The sequence below is a fragment of the Protopterus annectens genome, chromosome 8.part0 (genome assembly GCF_019279795.1).
Source record: "Protopterus annectens isolate FY-2018-M chromosome 8.part0, PAN1.0, whole genome shotgun sequence".
Classification (NCBI taxonomy): domain Eukaryota; kingdom Metazoa; phylum Chordata; order Ceratodontiformes; family Protopteridae; genus Protopterus; species Protopterus annectens.
In genome coordinates, this window is record NC_056741.1 from 1,029,938,148 (window position 1) to 1,029,963,053 (window position 24,906).

General features: G+C 42.0%; 1 protein-coding gene across 1 annotated transcript in view; it reads right to left on the reverse strand.

Moving 5' to 3' along the window:
- The window catches only part of ZNF687 (zinc finger protein 687), a gene marked incomplete in the record, with an annotated part of 1,307,099 nt that overhangs the window by 830,647 nt on the left and 451,546 nt on the right, over positions 1–24,906 (reverse strand). The window contains 1 exon segment of the mRNA XM_044080513.1: positions 17,670–17,846. Within this exon segment, the coding sequence (XP_043936448.1) occupies positions 17,670–17,846 (177 nt within the window).

Consider the following 24,906-nt stretch of genomic DNA (forward strand, 5'->3'; position numbering starts at 1 on the left):
GGACCTAGACTTTGGAATTCAGGCCAACTGCGGGTAGCCTGCCAGCAGGATAACCAAGTGTAATGACTGCAACAGTGAAACACGATGAACATCAATGGTTCCTCAAAGCATAACCAACAGGTCTTTCACAGCCATGGGCAGGGGCAGGGGAAAGGAGGGTGGGAAGGTTGAGGAAGAATAAAAATGGACAACACAATTGGAACATTATGGTGAGTACATAACTTCTTTATCTGATGCTTTTATTTTCATTCGTTCCTCAACCTCTGGGACAGAGTACCCAGCTACAATAACCTTGGATGGCCCTCATGAAAGGATATTCCGGAGCACTGCAAAACCAAAGGAAGCTCTATTTCTGAAAGTAATATCTAGCTTGTAGTGTGACACAAGGCTACGAGAGCTTGACCACAAAGCTACTACACAAATATCATCAATATGGATTCTAGACTAGAAAGCTTGAGAAATTGACATGGATCTGGTAGAATGAGTTTTGACTTGTGTGGGCAAAGATGTACCTTTAGATGCCTACGCAAAGGAGATGTAATCTCTTAGCCATTTGGCTAATGTGGTCTTCGAAACTAGTTTTCCCTTTCTGATATTGGCAAAGGATACGCATAACTGATCAGACTTCCTGAATGATTTTCTCCTCTCCAGGCAGAAACGTAGTTGTCTATGAACATCTAACAGATGAAGGATATATTCTCCCTTGTTTTGAAAATTGGGAAAGAAGACTGGTAGGGTTAATAGACTGGTCAATATTATTCTCTATAGCAACTTTAGGTATAAAGGAAGGGCTAGTACATAAAGTGACTCTGTCCTTATGGAAAATCAAATAAGGAGGTTAAGAAGAGAGGGGTTGCAACTCGGAAACTGTTCTAGCAGAAGTGATGGCCACCAAGAAGCCAGTTTTTCAAGACAGACATTTCAAATCAACTTTGGCCAAAAGTTCAAAGAGTGGATGGACTAGAGCCTGAAGAACCATGGTCACATCCCAAGGAGGAGTGGGATCCTTAACAAGAGGGCAAAAAAAAAAGGTACATCTAAGAAAAGCTTTGCACAACTTTGAAAAATACAACTATGAAAAATTTTCCCTGATGTGATAATTTGAAGTTGCCACCAGTTGTACTTTTACAATGGAATAAGCTCCCCCATTCTGAAAGATATCAGCAAAGACATCTAAAACCACAGGAATGAGGGATCCAACTGCTTCTGTTACGCCCATATGGAGAATCTCTTCCATTGGCTCTTATAAATTTTCCTAGTGGGTGGTTTATGGGATGAAATCAAAACTTTTCTGATGGTGGAAGAAAGTCTGGAACATCTAGCCATCATAGGAACTGAAGAAACCATGAAGTTAGTTTCAGGCCTGGGAGATCTGGATGAGTCTGACCTGAAGGATGGGATGGCAGATCCAGAACTGGTTCCAATGTCCATGAAGGGCAGATGAGACGAAAGTAAGAGAGAGATCCCAAGGCAGTTTGATTCAGTCCCGAGGTAGGAGTAGGAGCTCGGATCCAAGGTGAAGACTCAGTAGACTTGCTTGGATCAGAGGATATCAGGTGAGATGCTCAGGGAGCCTTTTTCAGAGGCTCGCTAGTTGCAGAAACAACCTTTCTGAGTTCCTTGTGCTTCCTAGCAGGGGTTTGAGCCCTTGAAGTAGAAGTCGCCACTAGAGAAGGAACAAGGCCCTTCAAAATCAATTATTGTGATGATTAGCCACAGCATGAGGGCTGAACGCCTCACAGATGGAACGGTTGAAACAATACACGCACTCTCTGTAGGCATTAGATAAAGGAATCTTGTGCCCACAGGAAGTGTACTTTTTAAACCCTAGGGGTTTATAAGACATCTTTAGGAAAGACCAGGAACCAAAACCAGCTTGAATCCATCCAGGCAAAAGAATAAAAAGTACAGTTTTGTACCTACCATAAATGTAGATGTCCGAATTGGATAGCATCTGCAGTCATATAACTGTTGTCCTGTCCCAGCCGTTCAGTCGGCCTTCGAATTCGTCCAAAAGTCTCGGCGCCTCGCTCCGTCTGCCACCACCGTCATCTCTGTGTGGGCCTAGTATATAAGCACAGGCCGGCTTCAGTGTTTGCTTTCTTGCCCCAGCCCCCAGAGCCTAGAAGGCTAAAAAAAATTTTGATAGATGCCCATGTTTCAAAAAATAAAAAAAAAATACAAAACACAAAAATAAGCAGCATAAATACAAACAAATAAACAAATACAAGAAGTCCCCCTAGCTAAGCCCACTAGCTAGTAGTCACCCTAGGAGTACCAGGAAGGAGGGAGGGAGGGAGCTGATTGCAGATCTATCTCAATCTCCATTCTATATTTGTAGACATCTACATTTATGGTAGGTACAAACTGTCTATGGTCATAACTGCAGTCATAACCACTGGATAGAATACCATAGGAAGAAGGTAGATTATGGGTGTGTTTAGGATGTGTTTAGGATGTGTGCAGTGGCCCTGTATTATGAGCAAATAGGCAAACCTCATTATAAGAGTTGGCAATAATGCTTAGCAAATGTCATGGGACAAATGCGCCGCCCTCACAGTCTTTCAAGTAGCAGCCATAAGTAAGAAGGCTGTGGTCCTGTGTGTTATAGGCTGTGGATGTGACTTGTGGTTCCTGTAGATCGTATTTCCATGGTTCATTGCAATTTCAATTTGGAGATTGATTATCCATTTAGAGAAATCTGTTTTCAATATGGAAAAAGTTTCTCAGGCTATTTAAAAGAAAGGTTTGTCTGTTCTTTCTTTTGTTTTGTTCCAAGTAAGTAGTTCATGTCTATGTCATATCCATCCAAGGTGTGCATTCTTCTTCCCTCTGTTTTGGGTTGGGAAAGAAGGTGGTCTGGAATTGCCTGGTTTGGGGGTTGGGAAGGCAGGACTGTAGGATAAATGTAGGGATTAGTCCTCATATACGCTGACTCTTGGTGGAAGGAAGATTAAAAAGGGTTGCACTGCCATTAAGCCTGTGGTTAGAAGCAGTTGCTGCTGCAGGGAAAGGCCTTTAGGAAATGAGGTGTTGTCCAGGTGTTGCAGGTCTGTTGTTGTAAAGGGTTCAAAAGGTGAGTGAGTAATTTTTCTTTCTACAGTGTTCAAGTCCCAGGATGGTGGTGGTGGTTTCCTTGAGCCAAGGTCTGTTCCCTCTGAGGAACTGCCTGAGCAGGTGTGGAGTGAAAAATCAAAAAATCATTCTGCTATTCTGCTGAAATAGCTGATGCATGAATCTTGATGATCCAGAAGGACAGGAATGAGTATAGTAGTTGATGAATGCTCCCAGGAATGTTGGGCATATTGATACAATATAGATTTCTTACCTCTTTACTCTTCCCAAGTCCATTCCCAGCATATTTCTTCATTTCTTTCTTTTTCTTCCTAAACACACACCCAATTCTAATATCTTTAACTCTTGTGAAAGCTGTGGATGTGCAGCTGCTGTATGATGTTCCCATGCAGCTGTCTTTTGTTTTGGGATTTGGATGCATAGAGATGTTCTGAGTTAGCATGGTTAGCATCAAAGGCATCAGGGGGTTACATTGCACCTTATTGTAGGCCACCACAGTTCACCAGGCCATCCTTGGCACTTCTTGGCCAGTTTTAGTCCTTGGCCTTTATCCTGCAGTTAGTACCCTTTTGTTTTAGTAATACTTTGGTGGCTGAGGGAAGAGGTGTCCTCAGGAGGGCTGTTAGTCCTTTCCAGCTTCCATGCTAATGGGTGAGTGGTTCCATGTGAGAGTCCAGTGGGTGAGAAGTGTGCAAATTTTTAGATTGGTAGCTGAGATTCCCTCTATTTCGAGATTGCTTCTAGAGCATCCCCCGCAGGCCTGATGGTCTTGACATCCTCGAGATCTATCCTTAACCTGCCCCATTGAGAGAGTAAGTCCTTAACATATCCGGCCAATTTTGCAGCTCTGGTACAAATATTAGCTGTAACTGGATGTTGTAGCTAGAGTGCCAGGGTCCACAGCTCCAAAGTCATTCTGCATGAGTTGTGAATGAGTGCCTCCTTGTTTGTTGAATCAATGAATGCCCTTGGTGTTGAGAAATGGTCTCTTGATTGTTGCTTCCTTGAGGTACTGTGCAGTCTTTTGTCCTGCCAGTGTTACAGCCTGCCTGTCTTCTATTGGTCTGTGATTTCTGAGGCATCTCCTTTGATCACAGGTCTTGCATTTGTCCAGAGATGGGTCTGGCATATTTGGTCATGTAGCATCTGGCATTTGTGTGACAAGCATAGAGCCTATCCCATGAAAACTAGCATCTGGAGTTTGACCCCAGCATCGTGAGCCCTTTATAGTCTCTCCTGTTGGGAGCATAAATCTAGAATTTACCACATAGGCACTGTCTGTGTTTGGACCATGAAATTTTTTAGAACCACTTTTCTTTTCTGTAGGTGTGCAGATTGGGAGACAAGATTCTTTAGTCCCCATGAAACCCAAGGCCTGCAAAAAGACCTCTTGCTTGCCAAGTCTGTATTTGTTAGTTCCAAGGATAGGGAGTTCTTTTGTTTTGTTCCTTCCAGGAAAGCCATTTGCTGGTGATCCAAGTGTCTTGGTTTGGAAAATGTTTGTCAGCTTGCTTATTAATATGACTTTTGTTTGTTGACCCTGTGAAATCCCAGTTGGAAACAACCCCTGTACTCTTGTAAATCTTGACTTTGTTTGCTTTAACTGTCCCCATAGTTGACAGTGTAGTATGGGTAATGGGTATTTTGATGTTGTATGATTTGTAGATACGTTACTGATGCCAGGCATTTTAATACTCTGAAGGAGTAGATAAGCCAAATCCTGAATGTGGGAGGAGTGATAGATTGCAGAGCCTGGATCTGCAATCTATCTTATCTTCCTTTAGTAGGATGAAGTCAGGGGCGTGCAGGTATGCCTGCTTGAGATCTAGAGATACCAGGCAACACTCCTTACAGCATCTGGAGAGAAGAGGAATGAGGGTCAGCATCTTGAATTTTTGGACAATGATGTAAGTATTTAGGAGTGTTCAGTCTAAGTGGGTATAACTTTTGTTTTAGGGAACTCTTGAATTTTGGACTGTTGGTGGTTTTCTTGCTCTGCTGTGTTTCTTTCACAGCTCTCATGTTTTTTCCTTTCCATTATCTGTTTTTAGAGCCTCTAGGTTTGGTTTTCCTCTTTGATTGTTAAAGTGTTTTAGGAGTGTGGAAGTGTTACGGTGGTCTGTGAATGGTCTAGTAAAATCCACTTGTCCTTGGTTTGGGTTTGGGTTTGGTTGAAAATTTCCCAGCTTCTAAGATAGAGGAGGATTGTTTTGTGTTCTGCTTGGCGGGTCCTGCCACTGAGTCACTGTGGAGGGAGGATTATTCTTGTTGTGCTGGAGGCCTGTGCTATTTATGTACCTTGCACTTCTTCGTCCTCTGTAGCCACTGTTTCTGGATTGGGCACTCCTCTGGCTTTTCTTCTCTGTGGGCAGCAGGTCCTCACACTCTTGTAAAAGCCAGAAAAGGAAGCTTTTTGAGTCTAACCTAAACTAGCCTTGGTTAACCTGCCTGCTGCTATTCTTTTAACTGTCTGGACTTCTGACTTTGCTTCCATTCCATTCACTCCCTGCTGGGATGGGTGTCCATAATAACCTTCTTTTATGAGAGGGAGCATCAATTTATTGGGTTAGTCCCCCCAAAAGCATGGCTGTATTTTTGCCAAATAATTACCACTAATGAATGTGCCAGTCCAATCTGAAAAACAAGAAGCCCATGGTGCATCATGAATTTTATAGTTGCTAACCTAATGTAACCTGCTTACCATATTTACCATTTCTAATACATAATTTTATCAAGAGATTCATCAGTTTTTACCTTGGGCTGAATTAAGCATAAACTCTTGGTATTGTGTTGGATGTGAACTGAAAAAGCTCTAGCTGAGGTGAGAGAGGCTCTTTACCCATCTGTTTACCCATCTGCTTCCCAAGCCAGTGCTCAACAGGGTTTTAGCTAAGCTCATGACGGGGCTAGCCCCTTGGGACATGTGAAAATGAGGACGGGTCAGGGGCCAGCAAGAGGCAGTGAAATCTGTGTGAGCTTAAATCCTGTAACCAATGCTGACAGGGGGGGGGTAAAGAATCTCTGCTGAGGAGCATCATTGAAATGCTCATCCACCACAGAAGACTAGAGGGAAAAAGGAAGCAAGTGGCTGGGGTAGGTTGTAAGGGTGCAAATGAGAATCTGGTCTTTTCCTGGAGTCTGAGGGCCTGCCTGTTCATATTGAACTATTGAAGGTTTGATTGGAGGATTCATCAAAGGAAGGAAGCCAGGGAGAATGATTTCTTGCATTCCAGACTGTGAAATAGTGTGCTTGGAAGCCTCTGGCTAGTCCAGTCTTGTTCTGATTCATCAGCAGAATCATCAGAGGACTATTGCTCGGGGCCTCTGGTCTTGGGGCTCTTTTCCCGGGGCTGGGGGTTCCTGAGCAGAGTCCTTCTTAAGAACTCCTAATTATGCGCCAACCGTCTTTGGAGAAGAGTGGCCATTGGCAGAGTGCAAGGGGTTTAACAGTAGTGGAATTAGCAGGCACCTTTTGGAGGCCTTCGGCTACTAAACAGCCCTGGCGGGGCACAATGGAACGCGCTGGCATGGTGGAGACTAGGATCTGCGTGCTGCCGATAAGAGACTTCAACGTAAGAGCCGAGGGTCGTCGGTGACAACAGGTATTAGCAGGGACCGAAAACGGCAGATGTAAATTGGTCTTGCTTTCTTTTTCGCGTGCAGAGACCTTAATTTCAGAACTTGCTGGCAGTTTAGCCCGCCACTTAAAAACACCGCTGAAAACTTGATTTGTAACCATGGGCAGAATGCTAAAGTACGGACGCTTGAGTGTGTAAAATGCTTTCGAAGTCAAAAACAGAGTCTTGTCCTGAAAGAGAGGTCCTCAGCTCTGCCGATCGTAAGCACAGGAGTTAATCAGGCTTAAACTCAATCGGGCGTGCGGGTCACAGTTGAAGCGCAGAGAGACTGGAGGCATTTGGGGCTGACAGGTTAAGGGCGGAAGTACTTAGAGGTAATCTCTTGAGGCCAGAAATTAGGGCCCAAAACAGGTTAAACAATTTAACTTTTCTGAAAAGGGCTGAGCTTAGAGTAGTGAGCTGTGAAGAAATCTCAAGTCACTCCGCGGCATGGCTTCTGACTCGGACCTAGAAAACCAGGGACACACGTAGGGGGTAAACACGTACTAAGGTATACTAAAGAAAAAAAGTTTTGTAACCACAAACGACAAAAAAGGAATTTAATAAAACATAAGACAAATGGTCAAGCGCTTTTGTCCCTTCCAACATGGGACTACTTCAGAAGCATATGAAACAAGTAAAAAGGGTGCTTTATACAAAGCAATTACAACCATGTGACACACCACTCAATTAAAACATGCTCCTTAAAACTATAAACCATTTTAGAAAAATACACTTGCAAAAACAACTAAAGTAAACATCAGTTAATATAGCTAAAATCTAAGCCTATGTAAACAGAATTTGCTAATAAAACAGGCTAACACAAAGATAAAAATAGAAATAAAGAAAAAAACATTTCATATTTTACAATTGTCCAGCTTTGATTTTTTAAATGGGTGCAAGTGAAAGATATTCATTAAAACCAGGAAGTACTGTGACTTTCAATCTAAGCTGCTAGACGAGTTCCCTTCTCTCAATTTCATTGTACCAGCAACCAACCCTTGTGTCTTTAATTATCTCCACTACACCAAACAGAAACTTGGTGTATAGGTTGCAAGTCAGTGTACGCTTATATAACACTTGGTTAATATTTCTGTTTTGAATGGCATAAACATGTTCATATATTCTTTTAAGTAGCTGTCTTTTGGTCTTGCCAATGTAGAAAAAACTGCATCCCTGGCAAACCACTATGTATACTAATCCACTGATGTTGCAGTTTCCTACCTTCAAAATTAAACATTGCGGTGGATTACCTAGCATGATTAAACTATCTTGCAGGGTACACCTACAATATTTACAAGCCCCAAAACACATGGTCCCTTTACAGGTGGTACTATTAATTATTTGGGATGTTAAAACTAAATATTTTAGGTTGTGACCAATTTTATAAATTAAGGTGCGTTTCTCTCCCAAAATATGAATGAAATCTGCACTACAATTGAACAGCAGTTTTTCAACACAATATCTTTAATATATTAAGAAGTTATGTACCTACCATAACGTTCCATGTTAGTTGTCTTCTCTCACCTTCTTTCTTGCTTGATGGGGTTCGGAGCCGATCCTCGGCTCCGACTCGGCACTTGCTAAGCTCGAGAGTCACTTTTACCAGCTCGAGGCAGCCCCATATCCCATGATGCAAGGCGGTAAGTACCCAGATCTCGTTTGATGACAAAGGGCAATAGCACCAAGCATAAATACTTCCCAAAGGAAGAAAGAAAGCCTACAGGATGAAAGAAGGACCAGTTCTGAATGGTCTTCAGCATAACAATCTCTTGTAGAAAGGTCTGTCCAGGCCTGGGGGAAGGAGGGAGGGTCGCAAGAAAGAAGGCGAGAGAAGACAACTAACATGGAACGTTATGGTAGGTACATACTTCTTAATGTTAAGTTGTCAATCTCGCCTTCATTCTTGCTTGATGGGACCGTCCCTAGCACCTCTATCCTGGGTGGCTCAACGGAACAGACTCTTGAGGACTGTAGAGCCAAAACTGGCTCTGTCCCTGGAGGCCAAGTCCAATTTGTAATGGGAAACAAAAGTATGAGGAGTGGCCCAAGTGGCCGCTGCACAAACAGTGTCTAAAGGAAGTCTAGCTTGAAAGGCTGTAGAAGTAGCTAAGCTCCTAGTTGAATGTGCTTTAGGTTTTGAGCACAGCTGTTTTCCCCTGAGCAGATAAATTTCAGAGATGACAGAAGACAGCCATCTAGATAAGGTCACTTTAGAAACAGGAAGGCCTTTCCTGTTATCTGCATAGGAAACAAAGAGTTGATCGGATTTCCTGAATTGTTTAGTTCTGTCCAAATAATATCTGAGTTGGCGGTGGACATCAAGATAATGTAATTTTGTTCGATCTGTTTGAATAGTTTGGAAAAAATACAAGGAGTTCAATGGATTGATTCAAATTAGCCTTTGAGGCGACCTTAGGCAAAAAGGTCGGATTAGTTCTCAATGATACTCTGTCCTTGTGAAAGACCAAATAGGGGTCGAACCGAAGAGCTTGAAGTTCAGACACCCTCCTGGCGATGTAATAGCTACTAGGAATAATGTTTTCCAAGAAAGAAATTTTAGGAGCAAGAAACAGCTGGCTCAAGGGGAAGAATCAAGGATGTCAGCACTAAATTTAGATCCCACTGAGGAGGAGGATTCCTGATTGGAGGCTTTAGCAGAAAAATTCCTTTCAAGAAGGCTTTACAAAGCCTATGGGACATGATATTGTGATCTGCGATCCCGAAATGAAAGTTCGAGATAGCAGCCAGTTGAACTCTAACTGTGGAAGAAGAGGAGCCTGCATGAAAAATCTCCGCTAAGAAGTCCAAAACTGCCTGAACTGGGGCAGTGAAGGGATCGATATTCTTGGCTTTAGCCCAATAAGAGAAACGCTTCCATTTGCTTGTATAAATCCTCCTGGTAGAGGATTTTAAAGAAGCTACTATGATGTCTCTAACAGGGTTAGAGATCAAAGGAAGCCTGGCTAAGGAAGGAAGTGGAGCAACCATGCTGAGAGGTTGAGAGAAGGGATAGACCGGTGCAGCTGACCGGATTGGTGAACCAGAAGATCTGGCACTGGGTCCAGATGCCATGGCTGCACCAAAAGGTGACGATGGAGGAACGGAAACCAAATTTGTCGAGGCCAATAAGGAGCAATGAGAATCATTTTGGCTCTCAAAGCGGTAGCTTTCTGGATAACCTGAGGGATTAGAGGAAAAGGAGGAAAGGCATAAAGAAGTCCCTGGGGCCAATCCTGGGTCAGAGCGTCTCTGGGGGGATGGCCTGACAGAGGGAAGAGAGAAGAAGTCTGGGCATTTGCTGTTTTGGGGAGTAGCAAAAAGATCGCAACATGGGCGACCCCATTCCAGAAAAATCTCCTCCACTATAGATTGCTTGAGAGACCACTCGTGAGGCATGAGAATAGCTCTGCTCAATCTGTCCGCTAAAATGTTGGTTTTCCCAGGGATGTGCGTTGCTACCAGAAACCGATGAGAGGAGATCGCCCATTGCCACAGTCTGAGCACTTCTCGACACAAGGGGTAGGACTTGGTTCCGCCCTGTTTGTTGATATACCAAACTACAGACATGTTGTCTGTGTGGACTGCAATCGTCCCTACAGTAAAAGAGTCGTTGAGGGCTTGCAACGATAAAAGCACTGCTCTCATCTCTAGGACATTTATGTGCAGGTGGTACTCGAACGGTTGCCACGTCCCATGAACCATCCTGCCCTGATAATGCCCCCCCCACCCGATCAGGGAGGCATCCGCGGTGACAGTGGCTACCGGGGATGGGGGTACAAAGTGTCTGCCTTGGTGAATCTGGGGAGAAGTGATCCACCAAGCAAGATGATTTTTGCAAATCTGTGTCACCAGAATTTGGTGACGCATTGGAAGTTGTTGGTAAGACCACTGAGTGAACAACATCCACTGAAGAAGGCGCATGTAGAAGCGAGCCAGGGGAAGAAGAGTAATGGCCGCAGCCATGAGACCTAATACTTTTAGAACCATTCTGGCCTGTACCTTCTTGTTGGCTAGAATGATCCTGACATGACTTTGAATGTCTGAAACTCTTTGGTCTGTAAGGGTAGCTGACATCCGAACAGTGTTTAAGTTTGCGCCTATGAAAGTAATAGACTGGCAGGGCAATAAGGATGACTTTTCAAGTTGATCGAGATGCCCAAATGAGAACAAAGATTTATTGTGTAATCCCTGGCTTGAACAAGCTGATGCCTGGTGGTGGCTGACAGGAGCCAGTCGTCGAGATACGGAAACACCTGGAATCCTTGGCGTCTCAGGTGAGCCGTGACCACTGCCATGCATTTGGTGAACACTCTGGGGGCTGTGGTGAGACCAAAGGGCAGGGCTCTGAACTGGAAATGACTGGACCCCAGCCAAAAGCGGAGAAATCTCCTGGAGCGTCTGTGAATTTTATGTGATAGTACGCATCCTGAAGATCTATTGAGCACATCCAGTTGTCCTTCTGCAAGAAGGGCAGAATCGACTGAAGAGTGACCATTCGAATCTTGTCTTCCTCACAGACTTGTTGAGTCTGCTGAGATCCAATATTGGTCTCCAGTCTCCCGTCTTTTTGGGGACCAAAAAGAACCTTGAGTAGATTCCAGGCTCTGAATGGTCTGTTGTAACTGGCTGAATGGCTCTTTTTTGCAGTAGTTTTGAGACTTCCAACTCTGCAATTTCCCTTAGACCGGTGGTACGTCTGGAAGGGAATTTGAGGGATAGAAAGGACTTTCCTCGAAAGGAATTTTGTAACCCTCGGATATGATCGACTGTACCCATCTGTCTTGAGTGAGAGAACGCCAGGCTTCTGGGTACAGTGATAGTCTTCCCCCGACTGCCTCCAAGGAGGGACAGCCGGGCAACATCTCAGGGATGCTGAAAGGCTTGTCAGAGAGAGACTCTCTGTTTCCCTGGTTTTGTAGACCCCCTCTGCCTCTAGAGCGGCGTCTGTTGTTGTTACCCCCTCTGCCTCTAGGGGTAAACTGACCACGTGAATCCGGCGTGACTCCTTGGGATTTGCGGAACCACATTTTGCCACCCTTCTGTCCTTTGGGATAAGGTCTAGAAGGGGTGGAAAAACGGACTCCTACGGCAGAAAGAGTTTTGCCGTCCTGCTCACACCTGGTCAACGTTTCCTTCACTTGAGGGCCAAACAGAGCTGACCCATCAAAGGGAGAGTTTGTGAAGGACGCCTTAAAGGGATCTGCAAAATTACATAGTCGCATCCAGGCTTGGCGTCTAAGAGCCACACCTGTACCTGCGGCCCTACTCGCTCCATCAGCAGCATATGATATAAGCCACATGGAGGAGTTTGCAATGGAGTTAAGGGTTCCTAGCTGTGAAGCAATTTTTTCCTGAGCCCCCGCAGCTGTAGGATCCTGCACAACTTCACCTAGCTCCTTAAGGATATCCCTTTGGAGTCTGGTGAAGTGACAAAGATAGTTCAGCGAACGCATAGCAAAGGTCGCTGAAGAAAACATCCGCTTATCATATCTATCCATGGTCCTAGAGTCCTTATTAGGAGGATGGACAGGTATGGAAGGATCTGCAAGTTGCTTCTTGGTGGCAGCCGCCACCACCATGGCATCAGCGGGGACACCTTTTGTAAGGAATTGCTTGTCCGACGGGGCAGTAATAAATTTAGAAGGCCTCCTAGGGACAGGCTCTACAGAGTCAGGAGCAGTCCACGCCTTTCGAGCAATAACCTGCATAAGGGGGTCGAAAGGCGGAGACACCCAGGAGGTGGAGGGCCGAGATCCAAATGCCTCCAGGTATACTGACTCATCCTCAGAGGGATTGTTGGTGGGCCAGTTTCCCCTCTGTCTAAGGAGTTCTAGGATGTCTGAGAAGGAGACATCCTCAGAGGGGATCTTGGGGATCCCTCTGACTCATCTAAGTCAGTATCCAGTGATAGACTCGGGAGTCTACGTGTTTCCTCTTACAAGTCCTCTTCCTGAGGATCACCCGACAAGTCATGAGAATCCTCAGAAGAGGGGGATATTCCCAGTGCGGAAACCTGAGGCGGAGGATCTCTGGGTCCGGGAGCAAGAAAAGTGGCAGAGATGTCAACAGGCACTATAGAGGGAGGAGCTAAGGGAACAGACTGCTGGCTGAGTCCAGAGGCCAGCACACTTCATCACCTCGAAGGCTCCCCTCCCAGGGGGGTCCGAGAGAACCCGCTCCAAGAGCTAGGAAGTCCAGGACCCACCGAAAAGGAAGGCTCCGAGGCAGATGTCGGAGCCGAACTCACCAAGGCCGAGGCTCCAAGGGGAAGAGCGTGGTCAGACAAGGGTCCGATGCCACTCACCCCCTCGGAGACCAGGGAAGCCCGGCCACCGAATCCCTCTAAGGAAGGTCTCGAAGAGGAGATAAGAGTAGAGGCTGAAGGAGCAGAAGGGGGTATCTGTCCCTCAGCCGTAGCAGAAACTATTCCCAAAGACTCCAACTCCAAACTCTGGGGTAGAGTCGAGGGAGGAACTGCAATGGGGTGTGGACTAATAGTCGTTTGCTGAGACGGACTATGTAGCATTTGGGCCAGTGCCTGTGACTTTAGTAGTCTACTGACCACTCTCTCCAAATCATGGTCAGAAAGCCTGGATGACCTTGAAGATCGGCTCCAATGGCTCCGCTCCGAGAGGAGAGGCGAAGCCAGAGCCGAAAGTATCGGCTCCAAGGAAGGGGACCTAGACCTCTTCCTCGGCGAACCATCGGAGCCGATGAAACTACTGAAACTGTCGGAGCCGACAACTTATCGGCACCGACAGGTAGCTTCGATGTATCGGCTCCAGCCGGAGCCGATACGGCCATAAATGTAAGGGTGTCGGAGCCGATCGGAGCCGACACCGATGCCTGGGCCACGTGGTGGTCGGAACCGATCGGAGCCGACACCGAAGTGGTCGAACCAGAGTCGGCACCGAAGGTTTAGGTAACCCAGAATCGGCTCCAGCCGGAGCCGATCTCGACTCTGAATGAGTCGGAGCCGAGGCCACAGGCTTGGACACAGAAGCCTGGGCCTTGGAAGACTTAGAAGTCTTAGATGGGGCCGACTTAGCCGGAGAGCCCTCCGGCTTAAGAAGGCCCCTCAAAATCAGTTTATTTCTTCTTTCCTGCAGGACTCTCTGGCTAAAAGAATGACATATAGCACAGGAGTCCTGCAGGTGAAGAGGCCCCAGACAGTACAGGCAAGAAGTGTGACAGTCTGTCAGAGACATCTTCTGACAGCACGAGTCACACTTCTTAAAGCCTGAGACCCTTTCTTTAGACATGGTGTAAAACACACACACACACATCAGTCCAAGAAATAAAATTAGATATACCAAAAGGTATCACTAACAGACACACACACACACCCTAACAGGGGGGGGGATGGGATGGGTTTTAGTCTGACTAAAAGTTTAGAGGAGACAGGGAAATTTTCTGTCAGAAAGGAATTAAAATTAAGTTAAAACTAATAATTTAAGGTTTTTTAGTAAAAAGGGGCTAAAATAGTAAAGTAATAATTCACTTACCAGGAGCTGGTAAAAGGAGGACCTCATCAGCGAAGCGGCAAATGAGATCTGGGTACTTACCGCCTTGCATCATGGGATATGGGGCTGCCTTGAGCTGGTAAAAGTGACTCTCGAGCTTAGCAAGTGCCGAGTCGGAGCTGAGGATCGGCTCCGAACCCCATCAAGCAAGAATGAAGGCGAGATTGACAACTTAACATCTGCCTCTTTCCCAAAAGTGAACTATTTTCTAGTTTCTAAAAGACTTAGTAGCCCTTTGCGTTGTCACGGTTGCAAAACCTAGAAGGGGTTTATAAATATATACCCAAATCATCCAAAACTTCCTTCCTTATTTTAAAAAGAAAATCTTGGGGGCAGCCTCTGTCCTGAACATTTGTACAAGTTTACCACGTTTTAATTTAAAGGCAAAAACACTGAACTCATCCTGGCTGCACATACAATTTGGCCCTTAAATTTTGCTTAGTATGTCTTGGATGGCAGCTGTTAAAATCCACATAACTGTTTGAAAATGCTGGCTTTCTAAACTTTCTTGAACTAAAGCACCTGTTAATAACATACTTTAATAAAAAATCATAGGAATATGTATGCATAAACTTTAAACAAGGGCAAATACCATTGATAAGCATAATGAAGTCTTCCTTTACTTGTCCCCTATCTTTTCTACAGGATAAAAGGATCCAGGTATCAGAAATATAGGGTCCAATGTCCTTTATAACTTGAGTTAAAAGTATGTCTCTTTTTTTCTCTTTAGAAGAGAGAGAGAGAAAAGATGGAAAGAAAGAGAAAGTGAGAAGAAAATCCCACCAAGAACGGACCAGCGAACGTTTTTTAAAAAAAAAAAATGTATATGTGTGTGCGTGTGTGTGTATATATATATAAATATATATATATATATATATATATATATATATATATATATATATATGTATGTATATATGTATGTATATATGTACATGTACGTGTATATATATATATATATATATATTAATGTACGTATATATATATATGTATATATATATATGTATATATATATATATATATATATGTATAGATATATACACACAAAATATATATATTTATTTATATATATATATATATATATATATAGATATAGATATATACAATATAAATATACATACACACACACACACACACACATATATATATATATATATATATATATATATAGAGAGAGAGAGAGAGAGAGATAACAGAGATAGAAAAAAAGCAAAACAGAAGTAAAAGAAGAAGAAAAAAAGAACTAATTTATCTTCCCAAATTTACCATAAACTCTCACGGACCTCGAGCAATTGGATCCAGATTCTTCTTGTAACAGCGGCAAATGAGATCTGACACAATCAAGGGAAATAAGGTATTATGAGTAGGGGAGGAGCTCAAGCTTTGGAGCCTAAGCTTTGGTAAGCAGGGGAGTAGGATCAGAGACTCACAGGTTGAGGAAAAAATGAAAGTGACGACATCAGTTCGTCTGTTTACCTAAATTCTGTTAAGGTTGTTTATTTATTCTGCCGAAATTGGATAAAGAAAATCTAACAGGGTAGTCCTAAATGAAAGAACAGCACTGGTAGAGTTTTTAGTATAATCTAGAACAGAAGCTGCCATTAAAAAGGAATAATTAGTAGAGTATATAAAATACTGCAGGTATAAGAGTCAGAGGAGGTTAAAAAGGATTGGGAAGAGAGACTGGATAAGCAATTCACAAAGAAACAATGGGACGATATATGTATGTCTTTCTAATATGCAACAAAATCTAGAAGATTCAGGATTTTTGCTTGGAAATGTTTACATAGATATTTTTATACCCCAAGTAAACTCCAGAGAATTTGTCCTCAGACAGCAAATGTTGAAGGTTTGACAGGGAGGGAAGGAAGAGGTAATTGGGAACATATTTTCTGGGAGTGCGGTGAGTTGGTGGACTTTGAGGATTGCAGAGATCCTGGGTGGGCAGATTGATGTGACAAGGGAGATGACTGTTCTGAGCTATGATACAGAATCAGAATTGCCTAGAAATGGTAAGGCCTTGCTGTGTTTAATTATGGTGGAATTACTAGAAAATGGAAATCAAAATCTAAACCAACTACACTAGAAGTAGTGAATATAGTAATAGAGATAAAAACAACCGGAACTGAGATCTTTAGAAAAGGGTAGGAGCAAACTACATTGGAAAAAATGGGAATACATACAGGGGAGGAATTAGGTTTAAAAGAAGGCAGGATTTAAATGAGCTACGTAATATTTGACTGAAAATCATTGGGTTGTATGTGATGTATGTTTTCAACTGTGCATGTTGTCAGTATGTTTTGTGATGTAAAATGCTTGCAACTAGGACTGTGTCAATGTGGTCTGTTTTCATTTATATAAATGTATGATCGCCTGCATCATTAAGTGATGGTTTAATAAAGATGTTTCTTGTTGGAAAAAAAAAAGCAGGAATTTAATAATTTATGTAATGTTGCTTACATAATATGATATATAGCAATATAAGTGAAGTATAATGTTTGCAAACATGAACTTGTTAATACAGTTTGAGGACTTTTATATAAATGTAAATTTGTCTGTGTCACAAGTGATAATTCAATAAAGGTGTTTAAAAAAGGGGAGAAAGAAAATCGTATGGACAATTTGAAAAAGGAGGGTTACAGACATTTTCTGGATCAGATTGCCCCCTTTCATCACACTTTTTGATCACCTCTGCAGCAGATGGCCAAACATTAAATCTCTAAGGGAGAATTTAAAATCTGTTTTTCACATCATCTGGGAGGTTCTCAGAATGCAGTCACGTAAACCTCCTTAAAATAGCACCAGTGGTCACAGTTCTTGAAGAAGTATCAAGAGAGTCATACATACACTGCCAACAATGAGTAGTGACCTGTGCTACAGAAAAAGCTATGTCATTTAAAGCAGAATTTTCTTCAGAATTTTCTTCACAAGACACTGTAGATTAGGACATTATACTGTCACAATTTACCAAAAGAAACTAACATGACAATTCAAAGGTTTGAAAATCAAAGTTGTAGAAGTAAACACTTTTTCCCATACTTATCAATAATTTCCCCATTGTTATTAGAAACCGTACAATTGGAATTAACCATGCGTTTAAGCACAGTGGAATCAACTACAGCTATAGCTGCTAGGCCAGGTAGGGGAAAAGTGCATGAAACTGTAAAAGACAGAGGAACTTCCTACATCCAATCTGCTTTTTTACAGACAGCTGGTTGACTATCTGGAAAACTTCAGATAGTAAGAGCAGACAAAACATGACAAATGGGTGTAGGTCCTGGAACATCCTTCTGTAACGACTCATATTTTACAGACAGCTCCTTTGGTTAGGAATGCACCACCACCTGATCTAGGAAAATGCTAAGAAAGTTAAATTATTATTTTAAAACACACCACTTAATTTATCCAAAATACTGAGTTTGTCAATCCCTACCTTTCAATGCACAATACTCACTTTGACTGCTGACTGCTGAAACCTGGATGCTGTGTATAAATATGAGAGAGGGCACTGGGAGCAGATTTAAAAGCCATTGGGCAGACAGGACATTTGTGAAAAATCTCACAATGGGACATCTGAATATGAGACTTTATTGAATTTACCCCACCAAACACAACTCCACAACTTGGGCACCTGCAAGACAAAAAAAAAATGAAAACAGCACATTAGTACAGATGGTAAAGCTTTAATGCACCTCCCACACACTACAGTTTATCTTTCTTAATCAACACGCAAACTCCAATATAAATATTTCACTATCAGCACTCACTCTTATTACAAATGTTTAACAAAAAACACCTTATAGAAACTGAAACAAGAAAAAAAACACCACAGGTGTTGACTGAGGTAGTAACCTCATTCACTGTATTCCAAAGACCAAAACAGTTATGTACCTCAGAATGCTGCCCAGCAGCTGGAAATGCTTTATCTTCCACATAATGTATGATTACAGAAGCCCCTTAAAAATTACACGTGACATCCAGGATGGGTCTCAGCAAGGAACGCAGTCAGTCATACATCCTGCAAACTGACTGAAAAAAGTATAGAAACAGCAATGCAATAAACCAAGACAACAAAATACTATACTATTATACTGCCTTAGAATATCAGTTCTCATAATTATTTGAGAAAGAGGTGCAGTTAATGCCAAGTGCTAACAATCTGCAACAACATTTGGTAGTATTAGCAAATGTCTTCAGTGAGACTATTACCACATTCATTTTCAGCAACATACTGCTTTCAGAATGCATAACGTCAAGGTAAGACAGGAAAAAAAAACATCTGATGAATTTCCCTCTCTGGGTCAGTAATAAAGAAGCCTTAATCCTCACCACTGACACTTGAGAGGGATGTTCACTTAGAACAAAATACATACACACTATTTCCAGATGTAGATCTCTGCATCAAGCACAATTTCCCTTGCAAGCAGACAGGAAACATACTCTACCCAGGGTCTGGGTCTCTCTCTCTCTCTAGGTCCGCAATAAGACTCCCCACTGCTACAGCTATAGAGCCGAGTCCTCAGCAGAGTGTCCAAGCCAAGTCCTCCATCTTTCTCTCTGTGAAACCAGTGCTCTGTGTCCCTGCTCCAAGCAGCTGACACACATGCACTATGAGATTTACTTTCACATACACACACACGTGGGAAGGGCTGGCACAGATTTACTAGCTATGCCCCCTTCTGCCCAGACTATAAGGTACACTGGCACCATAAACTCCAAAGCCAGGTACCCTAACGCTCTTACAAGGGTACCCAATAATACTGAGTGAAATTAACACTAATACAAATGACAGTGTTTGACTAATGCAGTAAGGCTTTCAGGAGTGGCCAGAGAGTCACCAAACAGCTACAAGTACACTCAAAGTATAAAATAGTCTCTAAAGGATCAGCCACAATGAAAAGTTTAAATGTATAAAATGATAAATAATAAAATAACATAAAATATGGAATATCTATTTACAACAAACACCAGAGTTTCAATCACAGGAAATATTAAAATAACACAGACAGATGCACACATTTACAGAAAAGCAGCATTTAACTAATCTCACTATATTTTCCTGACTAATCTAAAGAATTACTATTCCCTGGTCACTTACTAGAGGAAGGCAAGATGAAGTATGTGGGAGGCCCTTCTTTGTCAGGTACCAAATACAGACTGCCCTGCATCTTCAGTCTCATCTAGTATTAAAACATAATTTTTGTGATGGATTACAGAATGACATCACACACATGTGGTCATCTAACTTCTGGTTCCCATACTACCCCCTTGGCTAGAAGCTGCCAGGACTTAGCATGTGTGTGTGTCAAAAATACACACACACACACACACACACACACACACACACACACACACACACACAGCTTTGCTAAGATCTGTTGCAGCTTCTGGAAGTCATAAAACAATAAAACATTTCCACTCTTCCTACAGGAGCTAATAGACTATTCTCTGGCACAGACATTTCATCTCTGGCTGCAACCAGAGCTGTAAGATACAATCTTTATGGCCCAAATTAAGTAATTTAATTTCATATTATTTTTCAAAGTTAGCTGGACCTGAGCTTAACCTCTTATCTTCCAGTATCCTCTGCTACAATATTAATTTCAATAGCTAAAATCCAGTATGACAGAAAAGCGTATTTCTTTTTCTGTCCAGCAGGACACACTGTTGGCATATTTTTTTTAACACAAACAGCTTTACAAATACATTTTTCAACACAAGCATCTGTAAAAATCAGTTTGATGTACAACGCACATAAATTTACAAATTCCCAGCTAGCTATGCTGGCATATGTTACACATTCCGTGTCCTACTTCTCCAGGCATAGCTGGCAATACTTCACATAGTCACAATTTCATCAACTGATTAGACAGAAGTACCGTTAACTGCAAGAAAGTCAATATATCACAGAACAGCAGAGATGTGACTCAGTAACACATTTTTGCACCGACTGCTCTCATTACCTCAGCAGCAGTGCACTATCTGGTTAACAATTCAGTAAACAGACATTTTTTTTTTTAGCAAACAAAGCTAATTTAAACCATCAAGCTAAACTGGAGCACAAGGTGAAACAAAAGTTGTAAGTCATGCTTACAACCTTGGCAACCTGCAAAAATACATGCTGAAAAGCATAGACACTGAACAGCAGTCAGCTTTTCAAAATCAAGAAATGACTAATGACAAAACTCTTAGGCAGCAATCACATAAGTTCATTAATAGATGCTTTCCATATGAACTGCTGGCATTTAACTCAAAATGACTCAACTTGTCCATTTTTTTTAACAGAAGACAAGGTCAGTTAGGGCCCCCACACACCTTAAACTTATACACTCCATGGTCTCACAAACAAGGAGAAAGAAATCTCATAAAATGAAGGGATCACTCTCAGCACACACTTATAAACCACAATGGCAATGACTTCCTAAAGAGAATAGGGATCACAGAGTTTAACATTAGAAGCTGAACTTGTCATGTGAAGAAGTTCTGTGAGGTGGGGCAATGGGAATTGTAGGGAAGCCCAATCACTACACAACTTCAACAAAACAGAAAATATAAGTAAACCAAAACTAACATTTTAATTCAGACAGACTAAAAAATGGTAAGGGAATATCTACATTTTAACTATCACAAAATTCAAATGAACGTCAAATGTATGCAATAAAAAACAAATTTAAAATATTTCATTCATTCATTCTATGAATAATAAATTAGCCATTTTTTACTTCAATGTTTAACTGAATGGCTAAATAAATCATGAAAATGCCATAAAAATATTCCCTGCCAAAATATACATTCACAAACTTTAAATTACAGTTAAATTATCAGAAACATCTGAATATTCAAAAATGAGTCTCTTGTGTATCACATAATACTAAACTTCAGCTTATTGTTTGCATTTATATCACAGTCTAAAAATTCTGACAGCTACATTCTACATTGTTTATATGACACCCTTAGGAAACGGCTAGTTTTGCTGCATTTGCAACCCTCACAATGTGAGCAGGTAATGCATTATGAAAAAAAAACTTTAGATTCCATACAGTTTTCAAAACAGGAGATTCTTTTAAGTGACATTAAGCATTAGAGCACATATCATTCACATTGGAAACATTCTGGAAGTAAAGTAGCCAAAGTACTGACTTAGAAAGCAGTTCAATCTGAATTACTCATTCCCTCAAGCTCTGTGGTATAAATGGATAAAACCTTGACTATGACCTAAACAATCAGAGAATTATTAGTAGTGTGCCAGAGAAGTCAGAAAATGAAAGTAGGAGTGAGTGGTTGATACTGGCTCTTTCATCCTATGTGGAATGAGGTAGTCTGATCCACTGCAGTACCAAAAACCATAAGGTTAGGAGAGGTGGACGTGGCTCCAAAGAAACTATCTGTGATAGCCTTTATGCAGTGTGTCTGCAACATGTGCTATAGGGAAGGCATTGTAGGTGCTCTCAGTGAAGCAAGTGCACACATCACCCATCTGGGGGAAGGATTAGGAATAACAAGAAATCACCAACTTAAACAGAATGCTGCTATGCAATCCCCCAGAATTGTGACAATTAAATGTGAAAGGCCCAGAGGGAAGGCTGAAGCCAGAGCATCAGGGAACTAGGATGACAGCAGTTCTGATGAAGTGGAAGGAGTTGTTTATGATGACAGCAGAGGGAAAAACGACTTGGGTTCTCATTTTCAACGTTTGCAGGTTGAGGGTATGCCCACATTATAGGCCAATGCTGGTGTCAATCCACTGTTAATAGTAATGTATGTCAAGGAGTGCCCCTCATACAGACAGTGCTGCTGTGTTCTTAAATCAGTTCCTTTCAGCAAAAAACCTTAGTAGTAAAATGTGCTTGTGACACTGTCAAAAAAGGAAATATTGTCAGCCTAGCTAGCTGGAATTTTGTAAATGATCACGTCAGTTGTGAATGTCAACATGATTCATATGCTTGTGTTACAAATATATTAGAACTGTATGTTATGTGTATATCAAACTCCTAGTACAGAAGTATATGTGAAATGAGTTTGTACAGTATTGAGCTTAAAGATGTATCCACAGTGTACCTTACTGGAAAAGAACAGAAATGTATATAAACTATTTTAACTGTGTAAATGTAGGTTTTAACAGTGGAAACTGGCACATAGAAGGTTAACTTGCAAAACTTCAGAAAAATAGTTGAAATTAAATTATTTTATAACTGTGCAATAAAAGAGATGTTATCATTCAGTTTCAGTGCAACAGGAGACAATGTCTAGGACTAGAAGTTTTTTGTATTGTCTTTAGATGTGGGGGAATGTAAATTATTTTATGACTTCCACCATTTGACTTAGACCTAAGAAAAGTCCTCGTTAATGTATTTTCACAGAGAGAAGCTAAATGCTACCAGCTGCTGTGGGAGGTTTCCACCTGGGATAGTCAGATGACAAGAAATGATGTCATGCAGCAAGTATCCCAGCAATATTTGAGATATTAATTTAACAACTCTCTGAGAGGAGTGCATTTTGTCTTTGACCAGACATCATCAGCTAGAGATCCATTCACCACACTTGCCTTGCTGTACTAGTAAGTTTCTAGGGTATAGTAATTCTTCTAGGTAGAGTTAGGAATATAGTAAAGATCATTTTAGATGTTTTTATTTATCTGAGACTATCCTGCAATGTTGTTTTAAGTATTTCCTGTGATTTTGTTTATTTACTGAGTATGTTCTTGTTCTTTTATTATTTACTATTAAAAATATTTAAACCCATCATTGTGGCTGGTCTGCCTAGATACATTTAAGTTCTGGGAGTACTTGCATATTTGTTTGGTGACACTGTGGGCCACTCCTAACAGCCTTGCTCTTGGTCAAACTACCATTTGGATTAATAGTAACATTACACAGTAAGATTGGACACCCTTTGTTAAGTGCCTTAAAATAGCTGATATGGAGTGGCTGGTGGCAGTTAAAACTACCTTATAGTCTGGGCAGAAGAGAGCACAGCTAGTAAACCTGTGCCAGCCTTTCCCAGGTGTGTGTGTGTGTGTGTGTGTGTGTGTGTGTGTGTGTGTGTGTGTGTGTGTGTGTGTGTGTGTGTGTGTGTAAATCAAATCTCAAGGAGTGTGTGTCAGCTACTTGGGCAGTGACACTAAGCACTGGTTGGACAGAGATAGTGCTGGAGGTCTTGGCTTGGCCACTTGGTGGAGACCTCAACTGCATAGCTGTGCCAGTGTGGAGTCTTACTGGGGATCTGAAGAAAGAGGGAGAAACCAGCCCCAGACTTACTATGGTCTCTGTGTGCTCTTAAGGGAAATTGCACTTTACTGTGTGTGTACTTCTCATCCTCCCAGTGTGTACGTCCCCCACTCCTGCCAGTGGTGAAGCATCACAGACACAAATGACATTCACAAAGCGCACACATTTACCAACTATATACAAGAACTTGCACTATTAACTGCAAGTAGTGGTTCTGACAACAAAAGGGAAAGTGGACAACTCTGCCTGGTTCCTCTGCTCAAACAGAAATTATCAGAGAGGAACCCACCCACTTTAATTTGTGCCTCCGATCCCTCATATATTCTTCTAATCAACCTTACAACTGTATCAGGGAAAACAAATGCTTCCAATGCCCTGCTCATGGAGTCCCAATCTACTCTGTCAAATGCTTTCTCTGCATCCCTCAAAGCAACTCAAGTTCTGGAACTGCCATCTGCCAATGGAGGCATGCTTCTCAGCAGCATGCCAATTCAAACAAGAAGGACATGCTCATAGGCCACAGGTGCAACACCGTCTGCTCCTATTAGGTGTCACCCAAGTGGCAAACCAGTGCTGCCTCCCTCCTCCCAGGAAGGGTGAGCTGGCAATGGCCACTGTCCATTCTACCTTGCCAGCTCCATCAGGCACACAAACCACTCTGGTTGTTTGGGCTGTAGTCATGGCTTTTGCCCTCTATGCCAGCAGACAGGCTAGCCAATCTATTTTTCATACAAATACACAAAGTATTTCCCAAGAAGGCTACCAACACAAGGACTTCCAACATGGCTGCACATTGATCAACAGCTTAACTTCAGCTCTCCCAATGTAAAAAAGAAACGGAGATCATGGCCAGGAACTCTGCCACTTTTAGCAAATTCAGTTACTGGTCAGTAAGTAGACTGCCTGAATGTCAGCAAAGAAGAAACAAAGACAGCATGAAAGAAAAGCAGCTAGAAAAGGTGAAGAGAAAATAGTGACTGGGAAGAATCCTGTCACTCTTCAGTAAAAAAGTTCAAGCTCCAGCTTCGGTGCAATACTTAACTTCCACTATTCTAAAGGAAAAATAAGTTAAACATGCTCAGAGCTGATTACAATGAATAAAACAGTGAAGGAGTATGTCAACTTAAATAACATACGGTTGGAAAAAAAATGGAAGAAGTTTAAAGACTTATTCAGATGAACTGATAAAAACGCAAAAAATCAGAGGTTGAAATGAAGAAAAGGCCGACTGAGTATGACACTGCACAAGAAAAGATATTTCAAAAAAATGGTAGAATTAGAGGACAGAGTACGCAGGGAAAACTTGAGATTTTCTGTTGTGCCAGAGAAACTGAAAGGAACAGACTGTACTAATTTTAATAAGGCACAAACAAGCACCTGGACTGGTATTCCACAGCAGGATTTGTTAAATGAAAGGGCACATTGTGTATATGCTCCAAACCTGGCCATAAGAAAGCATGCCAG